The sequence below is a fragment of the Hydractinia symbiolongicarpus genome, chromosome 11, assembly GCF_029227915.1.
Source record: "Hydractinia symbiolongicarpus strain clone_291-10 chromosome 11, HSymV2.1, whole genome shotgun sequence".
Lineage (NCBI taxonomy): Eukaryota > Metazoa > Cnidaria > Hydrozoa > Anthoathecata > Hydractiniidae > Hydractinia > Hydractinia symbiolongicarpus.
In genome coordinates, this window is record NC_079885.1 from 12799264 (window position 1) to 12815674 (window position 16411).

Below are 16411 nucleotides of genomic sequence, written 5' to 3' on the forward strand. Positions count from 1 at the left end.
TCATACCACGCAACTATATGTCGTCGTTACATTGAATAAAATACTACATTAAAATGAAAAACGTTAGTAAATATATATATATTACAAGATTCTTTTATGTTTGCACGCGGTCTATTACTTAGTACGTTATAAATGCATGGTATGGATACTGATCTACTTTGCTTCGACCATTCAACTCCTTCAACTCGACAATAGATATACAACCAGCCACTGTCGCTCCAGCTAACGTCACAAGTTGACATGTAGACTGCATTGTACCTGTAGATAAGAAGGAGTAAATAAATTAGATGCTTCAAATAATTTGAAAGGGCTATTTCGAGAGTACAGAAATATTTTTAAAACACTGTGGATAAATTACTGTTCATACCACCAGTGGCTAGAAGGTCGTCGACGATAACAACTTTTTGGCCTTTTGATAAACCATCAACTTGTACTTCTAAAACATCCTAAAAAGATAAAGCAATGGAAGAAAAAATTTTCAGATTGTAAATTCCCAAAATTCTTTTTTTTAAAACTTTTGTAAAATTAATCTGTGCGGATTTTTCTCCCATTCCAATTCGTAAAAGTTTCTCTTCATTTTTTTTTTCTGAATAAGGTGTACATTTATATGAGTGACATAATACGTAAGGATTTAATTTTGTGAATTCACTTCATCGAATTCTTTTGCAGTAATTTTGCAAGATTTTGCTAAAATTCCGTGACATCACATCCACGGAATATTTTCCTACAAAAAATTATTCTAAAGGTTATCCAGAGTTGCTACTCTTTATAGAGTTCAATTTGAAGAGATGTTTGGACTTTTGATGAGAATTTTATAGTAAATTTGAAGAGATGTTTGGACTTGTGATGGAATTTTTGAGCTTTTTAGAGAGAGTATTTTTGTAAAAAAAAATTGAGGACATTTGAGGACATCCTCATATTTTTTCCACGGAAATTGAGAATATTTGAGTAGATTTTCAAGGTAATGTAATGAGTAAATAATATTTTTTTGCTGTAGCCATATATAGAAAATTTATTTTACCGTATAGTTCTTAGAGAAAATTGTTAAAAATATAATTTTAGAGAAAATTTAAGGAAATTTGTGGAGACTTTTTAAAATTGGTGAGACTTTTCAAAATGGTGAAAATTGAGAATTTTGAGGGGGCGTGACAAACCTGATATTTTGATAAACTGTTGCATTTGTATGTACTTTGTAATAATAAAGGCTAAATTTTGTTGAAGTTAAAAAAAAAAAAAAAATTAAAAAGTGCTACATAAACCGACCTTTCCATATTCTTTAGTGGATTCTACGCTATAACATTTTCCAGGTAATTTTCCCTGTTTCCGCACAGGAATAAACGGCTTATTCAAATTAACAGCAATACTAGGACCAATCAAAAACCCTCTAGCATCAAGACCTGAAAGAAGATGTTTCACAATCTATAAAGAATTTCACACATATTTATGGGTGTAGTTTCTTAAATTTTTACAACTGGTTTTTATTCCCATTTACTATTGGTTACTAACCAGTGCTCTTTTGAGACCCGAATTTCACTTAAACCGGAAAAAGAATGAGATCACTAGAGAAGAAATGTCATGTAAATAATTTGGTTATCGTCAGTTCCTTCAATGTTTTCAACATGCAATTCATATATATGTTTCAACAACTTCTAAGCCTGAAGCAAATATCTCAAATGCTAAAAACTGCAGTGTTGGAGAAGAAAAATCGTTTGTGCTTAATCTTATAAATAAGATTAAGCACAAACGATTATTATTATTATTATTATTTCGCATGGATAATGCAGACAATGCATGGATAATGCAGACAATGCTTGGATAATGACGACTATTATTATTATTATTATTATTATTATTAGGATTCGTGAAGAAGCTTACTAACTTGTTCAGACAAAACAAAATAAACGTAAATAGAATGATTTTCAAATGCAGTGAAGTTGTTTGCAGATGCTCTTATTATGTATTTAATAGACGAAACAAGAACTGCAATCCTGGACAAAATAAATGGCAAAACAGTGATGACAGCTGTGAATCCCCCCTTTCCCCTGTATCAGTGCTCTGACAGTGTTTTTGTCTGAAAAAAAACCTTGATATAGGGGGAGTAAATTTCAGTTGCTATACTTAACTGAATTTCTCTGAGTTTTGCCAATATATTTTGTCACTGATTGTGATTGGAAAGCCCAATAATGAAGTTTGTGTATTGTATGTTTATCTACCGTCCTTTTTATAAGTGAACACAGCAGAATTTGAATTTTTAATTGTATCTAGAAAAATTAACAAAATATATGTCAAATGTTCAAAAATATTATTACTAATATTATTATTATTATTATTATTATTGAAATTATTTACCCAGGATGACCTCTTCAGTTTCAATTGGTACTGCTATCTACGAGGGTCCTGCGAAGGGGGTCCTAGTGCATTTAAAGCTCTTTTTTGAGCTACGAAAGTCGTGCAAGCACATCAATCGCTTAACTAGACAACCGCCTAAGATATCAATCCTATTCTCACGCTACGCAGAAAGGATAGATTCACACTTTTATAGTCTTTGGCATGACTCGGCCGGGATTTGAGCCCAAGATCTCCCGCACTGGAAGAGACACTCTACCACAAGGCTAACATTCGGTATGAAAAATCCTGGCAATACAGATCTATAGTGGCAAAATTTATTTACAGGCGAATTGTTAGAACAAGAATGGTTTAGCAATTTGAGAATTGATTTTAATATATTCAAAAAAATTAGGAAACGTTTTTGACGCTGTAAATTCTATTCTTCGCCCAGAGTTAATAAGATTTCCATCAACTGTGGAAGAAATAAGAGATGCAGCTATGCGGTTCGAATAGAAGTTCGGATTTTCGCAATTGGTTGCGTTGATGGCTCCCACACACCAATTCAACAGCCATAGGAAAACCCACACGATTATTTCAGTTGTAAGATGAAATATACATTAAACTGTCTGGGAATTTGTGATGAAAATGTTTTTCTATTGTTGTTGATATAAAGTGACGAAATTTCCATCTATACTTATCGGAGATTCTGCTCACCCCTTATTGCTAAATGTGATGAAAGAGTGCGCAAATTGCTTTGGAAACAGACATATTTATTTAAACAACGTTTTGCAGTCCCCATGTAATCAAATAGAGTGTGCATTAGGTCGTCTCAAACGTCGTTGGAGAATTTTGAAGAGAGCGGTCGATGTGGAATTAACACACAATGATTTACTCGTGCTTTGTATTCCGAAATTTTTGTGAACTACATAAAGCACAGATTCCTAATCTTCTTCAAACGCAACTACAAGCAGAAAGACGAGAAAATAATTCATCGCTTTTTGATTAACTTTATGCATATAACACAAGTAGAGGCAAAATGTTGCGGGATGCATTTGCAGAATATATTCACGAGATATATTTTGCTTCATAGATCAGAACAATTTTTGTATATATTTTCATACAAAAAACATTCTTTTTTTCATGTCATATATACAATAGAAGCACTTGTGTACTTTTTTATGTTTTCATAAAATATATATAAAATAATGTCTAACTTGTGTTATTTGTGATTTGGCGTCATATAAGGAATTTAATATTGCGGTGAAGAAGAAAGAGCATCTATAAAAGGTGAACCTCCCCAAACTTTTTGTAATTTATCATAAAAAGACAATACTAAACGACCACTTCCTGATCCCCGTCCTATATAATTGCATTTTTATAAACGTGCCTTGGTCGTTAATTTTTGTTTTCACTCGATTATATCCCTCCTTGATATTTTTTCTTGCCAAAGGTGTTTTTTTATATAAAAATTTCCTCCTTCGACATCTCATCAGTTTCTGCTATATCAACAGATTTTAATCCGAAATCTTTCAATGGGAAACATCTCTGCAATCATCACTCAAATATCAAGCCCTTCATACGTTTTTAGGACTTGTACTCTATCAAATTATCAAAAAGTGATTCCACTTTCTCGCCATCCCAAGTCCAACGTTTTGTTATTTCTTTACTTTTGGTTTCTTCTTCTTTTTAGGGGGTGGTGCATCTGTCGACATTTCTCTGATAACATTCACATCTATGGTACTCAGTGCTTCCTATCATTATCCTCAGCAAACTGTGCTATTTCTGACAATATCTCATCAAAATGCTGCTCTGATTCTTTTTGCCCATCCATCTTTTCAAGAAGTGCCTTTTTAATGAACACAAGATCGAAGATGTATAAATGACCTGGCTAGCTACAGATTATATAATTAACATACAACTCCCTTAGGGAATAAATTTTTTTCCTCTTTTCTCATTCCTAAACGTTTGCATTTGTTATTTAAATTTTTTCAATGTTGCCTTGCTCGTAGCTTGAAGGAAAGAGAAAATTCCAGCCATCAGCTTCCAACCTCGTTTCCAATACGCATGGGTTTGTCTCAGAAACCGCATTTTACTTTAGGGTGCAAGTGTTTACATAGAAGTTCCGCACCGGTTAAAATGACGCTTACCCGAAGTGAGTTTCAATTCGCTTGATGTGAAGAATACTCGTGCAAACAGTCGGACTGAAGTGAATTTTTTCCAACTTCAACCGGCTTGAGTTCACTTTGAGTCTTGTGTAAACGGCCTTATATTTATTTATTCATCATGAATATTTACACAGGATGTAGTAAATTATTGCGTGTCCTAAAAATAGTAGCCGTTCAATGGCTATTTCCCAATGGAATTTGTCTTAATTTCCAATTCATTTCAATGAAACCAACATATTACACCAGCATGTCTCATGTTATCACACTTGACCTCCCTGAGAATTGAAAGATCCTCTGAAAGATTATTAATGAAACTCCCAATTTGAATCCAACACCTACAGCTTAAAATTTCTGGATTAAACTCTACACTTTACAAAACTTTTTGCAGGAGGAATTAAATTTATTCTTTGTGATGTAAACATAAATAAATTTCAGTCAGTTGACAGCAACATACGAAGCATTTTGCTGACAATATACTGATCCCTATGTATTTATTTTTTAATTCATTGCATTCAATCGAAAATAACTTGATTTATTAACTCTGTATAACCTTCGTATATGCGATACAAGTGTAGTAAATCAGACTAGATAGTATGTGTGTACATTGACTGTATCTTAACATACCTGGTTATAACCCTTTAATAAATTCATATATTATTGGTACTGAAAACAACAAACGCTTGGTCAATATGACAAATACGGCAATCACTATCAAAAATAAATGTTTTGCTATGCCAGCATTTCATTCCTTTACAGGAAACAATTACACAAGTCCATTTTATAGAACCAGTAAATTAAAGGCACACAATAAAGATTCACCGCACTACCAACAACCTGTCGCACCTTTTAATGAATCCTTCACTTTCGTTGTTTCTCTGTTTTCAAGTAATTGCGGCATTTTGCCAAAACTTACAAATGGCAAAGATAAGTTTTACAAAAATTTCCTATCACGACAATTTTCCCCCTATGTAGCTCTTCTTATGCAATCCCCTTTTTCATTTCAGCCTGAGCTGCTAAGAACGAAATTTTGATTTTGATTTCAGCCTCAAAGTTGCTAAGAAGGACCTAAGTGAAATATTTAAATTTTAATAACTTTACTTCACACTTGCTATTTCTGCACTTTAGAAAAATGACTTTTCCTTCTTTTAATACAACTGTTTTGTCGGTTATTATCCAGATATAAACTGGTGTTACTTAACTTTCCAAAACACCAGCCTGGCTAGTTGCTTAGTTTTCAAGTCAAATCTTAGCCCTAGTTGTTAGGAACTCTGTTGCATTCTGTTTTGAACTCTGTTGTAGGCATTCAAGTACATCCAAGTACATGCCTAAAACATACAGTTAGCTTTTAACATACTTTTTTTACAAGTTATTTAAATATTATAAAAACTGCAGGTTTAAAATATATACCTGCAATGGCATTCACTTCTCCAAAATGTACTTCAATATATGCAGTCATGAGATCAACAATAGCAGTCACAGCTTGTGGAACTTGAAAGATGGGCATAATATCCCTAAATATATTTAAAAAAAAATATGTCTATGCAAGTAAGTACTGCTTTAAAGTAATCAACATTAAACTTGTAACCTGAATAAAATCCCTTTTTTAGGAAAATCTGGCACAGCTTTAATAAGCATCTTAATCCCTTCGAGGGATTTTTCTGGGGATGTCCACTCCCATTCATTCCAGTTCATTTTTGCAGCCATTTCTTGTATCAGTCAGGATACTTCAAAAAATGTTATGAACTAAAATATAAATGTCAAATTTTAGAGCTGTCTTCAAATATATAAATACACCCTAAAACATTTAATGCATATACCTTTTCTAGGTTAAAATCGAAATGTAAATGTCCTAAAGCAAAGCTGGGTCAGGAACAAAGCAGTAGTTCTAAGCAGTGTAAGGAAGAAACAGTAACTTACATTTGAGAATGACTGAGAAGAAATTTTGAACACTGCAAAAGACTGCGATCACGCAGAGATTTTAAATCGCAATTTGCATGAGTCACATGCACTTAAAAAACAACCTCACACTCACAAGCAGCAACAATAATATGTCATGCAACTTCTATTAAATAGTTAATGTTTTTCTTATTCCACTTTGTGTAATATTTCCAACACTTTAACCAGATTCATTAATATTTGTAACATTCATCATTCTCCACTTAACATCACTTTTTCAATGCAAGTGTGAGAATATAAAATATAAATGTACACTTGTAGAACTTAATCAAGGCCTAGCTCATAGTACAGAGAAGTCTGAGCTGCATGTTACTAAGTCAAAATGTTATTTACTCCTTTTCTTTGGCTAGGTCTACCATGCTTATTTATCCTTAGTGCAGAGTCTGGGCTTAGCCACCCCAGTTCACTTTGCAGAACTCTTGACACCACCCTTTTTTTAGGAATACGGCTACCTGTTTTTCTCTCTGGTACCAAACAGGACAAGTGACTCAGATGTGGAACAAACACATTAATATATACAATAAAATCCCTAGAAGCTGTTTTCCTTGAACAAACCACTTACATTTGGTGGACAGTGTGGGGCTACTACTGAGTCAGAAAGCAGAATTCGCAAGGTTCATTTTCCTTCCTTCTACCCCCAAAAATCTATAAATCAAAACACATACATACACCATACACAGTGATTTGAATTGGTTGTTCAATTATCACAATAATATGTACGCCAACATAGGTGGCCAAATTATAACTATGCTGTATTGCAAAAAATACCCCTGGCAGCCCATGGAACGGTCCCTGTGTCCAGGGTAAGAGGTCTTTTTAAGTTGATATTTACTTCAGAGGGGAACAGAAAACACAGAAATCTTGGGTATTTATCCAGGGTCTGTCCATCATAATGGTGCCATAGATTAGTGGTTAGGCCGGCGATAAAAGATGTTCATCACACAATATTAATTCCTTCACGAAAATCTGTTCTTCTGAAATTTGCCTTCTATTTCTTTGTTGAAAAAATATGAATGAATACCGGCTCCACAAAAACAATAAATAATTGATGAAATACGCTATCATTAAAAATGTATAGTGTATTTCAGCCTTTTGGAGGGGGTGATGAGTGGAGATACTCTTGGCAGGGAGGGAAATGGGAGAAATGACACACTGTGTGGGCTGTTGAATGTTGCATGGAGTTGTATGATAGGGTGGAGTCCGAAATTCATTCAGGGACAACGGCAACTTTACGATAAAGACTATTTAGGTGATTTATGTCTCCTAATTAAGCTATCAACATGTTTTTTTCTGCCTAAAGCTCTTGCATTGCATGGTGGCAACAATTGTTTTAGTTTTGAACAACTATTAAATCTACTTTCAGTCAGAAGATATAGTGTTTATAGTACAAGAACGCATGTACTATGTTTTTTGGTCAAGGTGGAGGAAAGAATACCTGCAAACTCTCCAAAAAGGAGCAGTTTGGCAACACAAGCAACGTTGCTTCCAAGTTGGCAAAAGAAGAATCTGAACATTGTTCTGATTAGAAATTGGCAAGGTTAAAAAACACGTTTCCAGACGAGGACGGACTGGTTCAATCAATGTCACTGAAAACTACATGTAATCAACATGAACTAGTGTGTCCAATACATATGTTGGTGTTGGTTATTGAAAATAATTAAAAACAAAACAATTCCCAATCAGGGAGCCATGGTTTTGTTGATTTTGATTGAAAAGTAATAGTTAGTTTTTTGTCAAGATGTGAGATACTGTCTTGAGGGGAGCCATGTTGCTGCTGCTGAGGCACAGTTACTTTATGTTACTTGTTACTATTTTATTGTATGTTATTGCTGTCTTGTTTCTCTGTTCTCATGTCTATTAATAACCAATTGTATTACTTTAAAAGTTCTTTTGTTTTTTATATTATGGGTTTTGTTGCATTTTAAATTTTTAGCATATAGTCTGGCCACGAACACCGCCACATTACCACCACTACTACGTTTGCTTGACGTCAGTCATTATTCTCTGGTATTGCCCACATAAACAGTTATTATAGGGTTAATATCATCATGCACCATAAGGGTACACGCATCCTATAATACAATTTAACCTAATCAAAAATATTTGTCTATATATAAACCTTTCAGAAATTCGTTTCCCAGGTTTTTGCATATGGGCAATTTTTGCAAGTGTGCTTGTTCTTCTCCAACAAGCAGCTTTGGCAATTGTCTTCATTGGTGGTGGTGGCTGGTAGATGCACTTCTTGTGAAGTGGGCACTAAAGGTCTTAATGTCGATACCTGCTAATCCTAAGAATTTTTTAACATATTTAGTAATGGTGCTAACTGCAATAGGCTTAAGGGGCATCAGGGGCAGAGATAGACTTCAGCCACTTCGGCACTTGCCAAAGTAGAATTTGCCAATGCAAAAACCCTGTGTATCTAAAACTTGGTCTTAAAGCAACGCTTAATTTTATTATAAGCATTAGGGACTGTGACCATGATCTTTTCATTTTTATACGAATTGAAACAATTTACAATGGAGAAAATGACTTAGCATATATACTATTACAACCCTAGCCAGGACACAAAAATGTGTAATAATGTAGTTAACGATCTGTTCTTGAATGATTGTGTTTTGTTAAAAATTTCAAGCATTTATAGTAATTATCGCATAACAGCTACAAGGTATTTTTAAGTTTGATTCAACATTTTGAAAGTTTGAGCCAGAAATAAAAAAATAAAAACAGTGTTTTTCTTGCTATTAGGGTAATAGGGCTAAATATTTTTTGACTGAATGTTGTGCTAAATCAGTGTTCGTTCTTTCGTTTTTGTATAGGTTGTTGTGTTCTAAATTTGTTTTTAATTAGCTATTGCTGCTTAAAAATCCAAATCTTGATACAATCATGCCATTTCTTAGTTTATTGTATATTTTTTGTTGTTGTAGTCTATAAACAGCAACGCTAGAAGTCGTGTCAGGATTAACGATTCACTTAGTGATGAATTTAGTGTAAATGTTGGTGTACATCAGGGTTCTGTACTTAGTCCTTCGTTGTTTGTTCTAGTCTTGAAAGCGCTGTCGATAGAGTTCAGAACAGGTTGTCCATGGGAGTTATTGTATGCAGATGATTTGGTTCTCATAGCAGAGTTAATGGAATAATTAGTTGAAAAGTTTGAGAAGTGAAAAAAAGGACTAGAAGAGAAAGGGCTAAGGGTGAACACAGCAAAGTCTAAAGTCATGACTAGTAGCATTGCAGCCAAGTGTGACCTTGTAGTTGGAAAGTGGTCTTGTGGAGTTGGCAGGAAAGGGGTTGGTAGTAACTCAATTTTTTTTCAGACTTGCAAGCATTGGGTACATAAGAAGTGCAGTAGTATTGGTGGAAGGTTAAGAGCTGACATTCAGTTTGTATGCAAGCGTTGCAAAGGTGGGATTATAGAGAATGAAGTATTTTCAGCTTCAATGATGTACAACAGTGGCTCATTAGACATAGTTGAGAACTTCTGTTACTTAGGTGATATGTTGGGCATTGAAGGGGGTGTTGGAAGAAGTGTTACTTGCAGGATAGGTTTTGCTTGGAAAAAGTTCAGAGAGTTACTTCCTTTGTTGACTAGCAGAGTCTTGTCAATTGAGTTAAAAAAGGTAGGTTGTATCAGGCCTGTGTAAGAAGTGTTATGTTGTACGGTAGTGAGACATGGGCAGTGAAGCAGGAAGATCTTGACCGTTTAGAAAGGAATCATATGAGAATGGTTAGGTGGATGTGTAACGCCAGTCTGAGAGACAGAAAGAGTTCAGATGAGCTAAGAAGCAGGCTAAGAATCCGTAGAATTAAAGATGTAAGAAGATTGAATTGGCTGGGGCACTTGGAAAGAATGGAGGGGGATAATTGGGTAAGAAAGTGTAGAGACTTGATAGTTCTTGGGGCAAAGCCCAGAGGCAGACTGAGAGAGACTTAGCAGGAGGTTATAAGGACAGACTTGATACAGAGGAAGTTGAGTTTAGATCTAACACAGTCTAGATCTAAGTACACATATCCAGTTATTAAGGTGATAATTTAGAAAACATCAGGGTCATATATTACAGTGTGTTTGGGTAGGAAAGAATGTATATAGCTTGAAAACACTTTAATTAATCTGCTGACTTCCTCATTCTTCCGAAAGCTTGTTCCTACTTCCTTTGGTAATACAGCGGACAGGGCTGACCTTGCTGCAGCAATGTATCCATAGCTTGCCTTTTTCACATGTTTGTATAGGGTTATATAGGCTATAGGGTTCTGGGGTATAGGGTTATGGGATGTTTTCCTTTTACAGAACTTTAGCCATTTCCTTATAGGTTGACGAAAATGACAGATTAAGCACCCAGGGAACTCATTTAAAAATTCTATCTTGACAGGGGCACTTATTAATTTTTTTTAGAAAAGCAAATTTTTTTAATCTTTATTCTCATAATTTTTTTGAATAAAAAATAGAAATACAAACAAAAAAGAAAGAAATACAATAGTAATAATGAATCTTTTATGAATATTTCACCACTGCATCTCCATCTTTATTTTCATTGTCTTCATCTATTGTGAGGAATTCAGGAGCAGCATTCAAAACATCACTTTCATAATTGCAAACCTATAGTTATATTAAAAATCGTTGTTTTTCATGCCGATCTTAATAAGCGGCCCCTTTTATCAAGGGAGGGGGTGCTTATTAGAGCAGGAACGCCTTATAATTTTTTCTGCAACTCCGGACGCTCACAGGGCGCTTAATCTATCATTTACGGTATAGGTAGATTTTTTTTCTGACGAAGATGTGGTTAACAGTTGTTTTATTTTGGTGGAACACAACTGTTTCTGGTTTACTGCCTGCCTGAGACAATTTCTATCTGGTGGTGTAAGTTTCGGTGCAGTGGATGAAGAACAATAGTAAGTCTATTTTAGGTGAAACAATAATTTCCTTCGTTATCAAATCAGAATAACGTACCTACTGCCTGATCATTGCTGATGCTTTGGATGACCTGAGGAAGACAGGCAAAGGGTGGAAAGGCATAAAATAGGATATTGTGCTAATGCTAAGTAAACAAGTTTACTCCGATGCAGTCTGGATCTGATCGATAGCAGAAGAAGGCAGATAACAGTTTGTTGATTCTACTTGCAAAGAGGTCTATTTCTGATTGGAAGGCTATAGAACTTTCAGTGCGTGGAGAAATGTTATTTGGTCGTGGCTCTCTGTCGGCTTTAATGTTAAGAATGCCAGGAAGATCCAATTATTTTTGCTTTTTGCCCAGTCTCAAATGCTATGTGTAATCTGATCCCTTGTGATAGACTTTACCCTGCCCTTTTTGTTTAAACAGGATGCGGCTGATGTTATCCATCTTTAGCAACATATTAGCATTTGTGATGAGGGTGCAAAGGGCCTGCAACCCAAAGAACGTTAGTTCTAATATGTTTATGTGATTTTCTTGCTTTCTGGCTAAAAACTCGCCCCCTGCGTGGAAATTCTTCAGTGAACACTCCCCAACCTTTTGTTAAGGCATCTGTCAATATTACAACACTTGGATTGGCTCGAACTATTAAGGTTATGCTATCTCATAAATTATTCTTCTACCAGGATATATCTTCCATAGCAGTAGAGGTTAATGAAATATGCTTATCAAAGTTGCCAGCACGTTTTTTTAAAGAGTCAAATTTCAGTCTTTTGGTACTCTATAGTAGAGTCTACCATGTAGTACCCCAATAAGGCTGCTGGGAAACTTATATATATATTAATTGTGCTAGAGTTCTTATTGATCTTTTCTCTTTCATTTGGCGCCGTATAGCTTAATGGTTATAACTTTTGCACTTTGTGCGGGTGATCGTAGACAGGATACCTGTCTCTCTTTTCTGCTCTTGCGCTTCGATGTCTGTCCTGCTTTTGTAACCCTGCTTATTTTTGTGCGTTTTTCTCTTCTCTATCAAAAATATCAAAAAGGGAAAAATGATGAGTTTATAGTTTACTAGACTACGGGGTTCAATTCCCCTTAATGGTGATTCAACATGGCCTAGTAAATGTTATATACTATAGCCACAGGTTGCCCAAGCCATGTGAGGAAAATTGGGGAGATGTAACACTGTGTGGGCCGTTGGATGTTGCACAGAGTTGTCTGGTAGAACGCTGACCCTTATTGGGGTCTGCATATAGCTCAAAATGAGCATAAAATACTCTAGGACTCTCCATCTCTAAGCAATGGCTTCTTCTGGAAATAATAAATATATATTTGTTTCTCAATATTTGTGAGGCTAGCCATGTAAAATATGCACATCTTCTGTGTCACTTAATTACACAGGGCAATAATATGGGTGCCTTTTTTTTCAGGGTAAGAGTTACTGTCTTATTCACACTAATGATAAATCCAAGGAACTCTAAAACTTGTTTTGGCTCAAAATCAGATTATCTGGATGGACTGTAAATCCCAATGAATTTTATAACACAACGGTGTGTAGGTTGCGTTTTTTGAGGTTTAGGATTACCTCCCCCCCTCCCTCCAACGAATATGGGGGAGATAAAAAGCTCGATGAAGTCGAATCTCACTTAATACTCGGATAATAAGATCAAAGCTAAATTATTACTATAATTAAACTTCGTTACATTTGTTTAATTTTAGAAAAGTATATGAAAAACGATGTTACCAGGTTTTTTGGTGGTCTTCCACGTCTCCTCCGTCCTATTTAAAAGATTGTTTTGATTTAGAACCACCTACAATACGGAATGGCCAAAAACCTACTGAATCCGTGACCTAAAAGGGACATTCAATTTTCATTTTAAAATAAAAACAAAATTCAATATTTTTATCAATTTTTCTTTTTTAATTCAATACAAAAAGAAAATTGCAACTCAATTTTCGTTCTTCGTTTTCAAATCAAAGAACGAAAGAGGAACTTCATATTTTGCAAAAAAGTACGCTCTCCTTCGCAGACGTTTTCTTTTACAAACCCAACGATTACTTTGGGTCATTTGGTGCTAAAAATCCCAAAATGTAATATCAATTTCTAAATTCCTGATTTTTATTAGAATTTTAAATTTGAAAATTAAATGAAATTTCGTTTAAATCAAAAATTGAATTTTAAGTTCAATTGTTAATTGAATTTCCGCGCCCGAAGGCATAGGAAATTCTTTAAAACCGTCTTTTTTTTCTTTCGGAGCATTTTTTGAGAAAAATCGACCCTGGGATTTCACGTTGCTCCGTCACGATGTAAACTTCGTACCCAAGCTCCTTAACTACTGGGAAGTCTCGTATTGACGTTTCAGGCTAAAATTGGTATTTGTTTTCGACAAAATTTGGCACATTTAACAAAAAAAGTATGCTGAACATAATGGTCACATAATAATTTTAATTTTAGTCACCTAAATGTCATTTTAGGCCAAAATTGGTCCAAAAATTAGAACTACTTTATTTTCAACAAAATTTGGCACAGTTAACAAATAAAGTATGCTGAACATGATGGTGACATCAAAATTTTGGTTTTTTTGTCACCTTAAATGTCATTTTAGGCCAAAATTGGTCCAAAAATTAAAACTACTTCATTTTCAACAAAAATTGGCAAAGTTAACAAAAAAAGTATGCTGAACATAATGGTGACATCAAAATTTTGATTTTTGTCACCTAAATGCAATTTTAGGCCAAAATTGGTCCAAAAATTAAAACCACTTCATTTTCGGCTAAATCTGGCACAGTTAACAAATAAAGTATGCTGAAAATGATTATGGTACAAAAGTTTGATTTTTTGTCACCTAAATGTCATTTCAGACCAAAATTTATCCAAAAATTAAAACTGCTTTATTTTCGACAAAAATTGACACAGTTAATAAAAAAAGTATGCTGAAAATGATGGTCACATCAAAATTTTGATTTTTTGTCAACTAATGCCGTTTAAGACCATCAACGTTCAATTGCAAGACTTTCAACCATGAATGATAGGCTTTTCATCAAATATTTTGGTAGCGCGCGAAAATTCTTAGAGCCCCCAGGGCTTCTTGTTCTAGTTTAAATAGAAAATTGAAAATCTTTAACTCGTAAATGCCTAAAAGAGTAACAAATCATGTGACAAGTCATGTGATAATTCTGGCCTATCAGATCAATTGACGTGAAGTGTAAAGTGTTGTATAACATTCGTAGGATTCAGTTAAATGTTGTTTGTCTTACCACAGAAACAGACACGAATAAAATTTTTATTGAAGAAATTCTTTTTTTTTTTCTCAAAAAAAAACTTATGAAGAGATAAACAATATCTTGCAGTCGCGGTATCCAGGAGAAAGAGGTTATTCCGTAAAGTCAATAAAACGGTATTGTAAAGAAAATGGATTGTCGCCAAGAGTTTCACAAGCCCATTTAGAACAGATTGTAGCAACGGCAGTTCAAGAAGTATGTATAAGACATTATTACATTTACTTCAGTTATTTTTTAATAATTTGGCATTTCGATAAAAAAATATGTTTTTCTAAGATTTTTTGATTTTTACATTTCTCTACATGACACATTTATATTGCAGCTTTTCTTATCTTACCTCATCGTCTTCTAAAATATGTGTAAAGTAGAGAAAACAGCTGTAAATTTTGTTGCGTGCTTCCTTGAGGAAAATATTTTTTAAAGAAAATTGATTTTATTATGCCATGTCACATTTTTTGGTCACAAACCTTCTCTGGGAACTTGTTTTGTTTTCTGAACCAGCTTGTTTTACTGGAGTATATTAAAAATACCAGAAACAAAAAACTTTTTTTCTTAATTAATACTAGTTATGCCTCTCACATTTGCGTTCTCTTCGTTGATTTGCGCATACATCATTCTCACATGATCATTCTCAGCTTAAGACAATATAATTTGCTTTACAACTGTTAGCGTTAAAAATCTTAAAAATAGTTAGTCATAAATAGTTACTTATTTTTTTGGCCTTGGGTTCCCCCAATATGAGCTTCAACGAAAACGTCTCCGGTAAAGCGTTACTTCGTTTTCTCGTTGCCGAAGTTGTCGTGGCGGAAGAAGCGTAGCTATATGTAAAAATAAAAAGCAATAAAGGGAAGGATTAATCACCATACGAAGAAATAATCACTTAGAAAGAGAATTACTTATCGCTTGGCAAAAATATGTTCAGAGTTATATGCAGATAACTCACAATTAAAGGGTTCTTTAAAAAAACGCTAAATTTTTTTTAGACGTTTGCCTCTTAGAACAACAAAGTGAACAATCATTTAAAGAGATCAACAATATTTTTAAGAATTAGAAACCCATTTAAAACCCAAAACGTTCTTAACTTGTTTTAAATTGTTATTCAATGCCTTATGTTTTTATATGGTTTGTTCTTATGTAAAAAAATGTGTACTATGTAAAAAGATGTTTTACCCGGGTGAGCTTCTTCTCGCTTGAGTTCGAAAAATCACCAAACTGTGGGGATGGAGCATCTATATGCTGCGCATTTACAGTACTTTCTCCTTCTAATGTGTAAAGTGTTCCTTCAATAGCCTGTGACAAACACTGGAAGGTACCGTCCTCATTGGGAAACTCAGAGCTATCGAAATCTTCAGTAAGGTATACTGTATCCACCCGAAGCTATAACATAATTTGAGTATGTCAAAGGAAAGTTAAGTTCAGCTAGTGGGTGTAAGCCACATTAGATGACAGATTATTTTACCTTACATCATTGCGAGTCGTTCTACTGTGACTTGCGATCTTCTTAAAATCCTACCAATGCCTCTTTCACCATCAACACGAAAGGTAAACGTTGGATTCATGCCTTCATCAGACTGTGTTGTGTTGGAACAATGCGCCATGATGCGCCTTTTATTGGCAGAATTCGCGTGTATTCTTGACAACAATTAAGACAAAGAACACTAACGCCTTATATTGTGTGCCGTGGGGCGGAGTATTGTTTGTTGTGTTAGGCCCAGTGTTTGGCTAGAATAGTTTCAGACAGTGTCTGGTGAAAAAATGAGACACATGAAGAGGAAAAATAGGACAGTACGGAAA

At 34.5% G+C, this 16411-nt stretch overlaps 1 protein-coding gene across 2 annotated transcripts; it reads right to left on the minus strand.

Moving 5' to 3' along the window:
* Window positions 1–3: 3 nt before the first annotated feature.
* LOC130613699 (adenine phosphoribosyltransferase-like) lies at window positions 4–13202 on the minus strand. 2 transcript variants are annotated; one of them, XM_057435031.1, is made up of 7 exons: window positions 13080–13168; window positions 7012–7094; window positions 6079–6236; window positions 5901–6004; window positions 1264–1397; window positions 368–446; window positions 4–258 (listed from the first exon to the last, which is right to left on the minus strand). In XM_057435031.1, exons 3-7 carry the CDS (start codon window positions 6195–6197, stop codon window positions 119–121), a joined length of 576 nt encoding a protein of 191 aa, XP_057291014.1. In that variant the 5' UTR covers window positions 6198–6236; window positions 7012–7094; window positions 13080–13168; the 3' UTR covers window positions 4–118. The 2 variants fall into 2 exon arrangements, with proteins under 2 accessions (XP_057291014.1, XP_057291013.1); XM_057435030.1 differs by lacking the exon at window positions 7012–7094 and having other exon boundaries at window positions 13080–13202.
* Between the last annotated feature and the right edge of the window lie 3209 nt (window positions 13203–16411).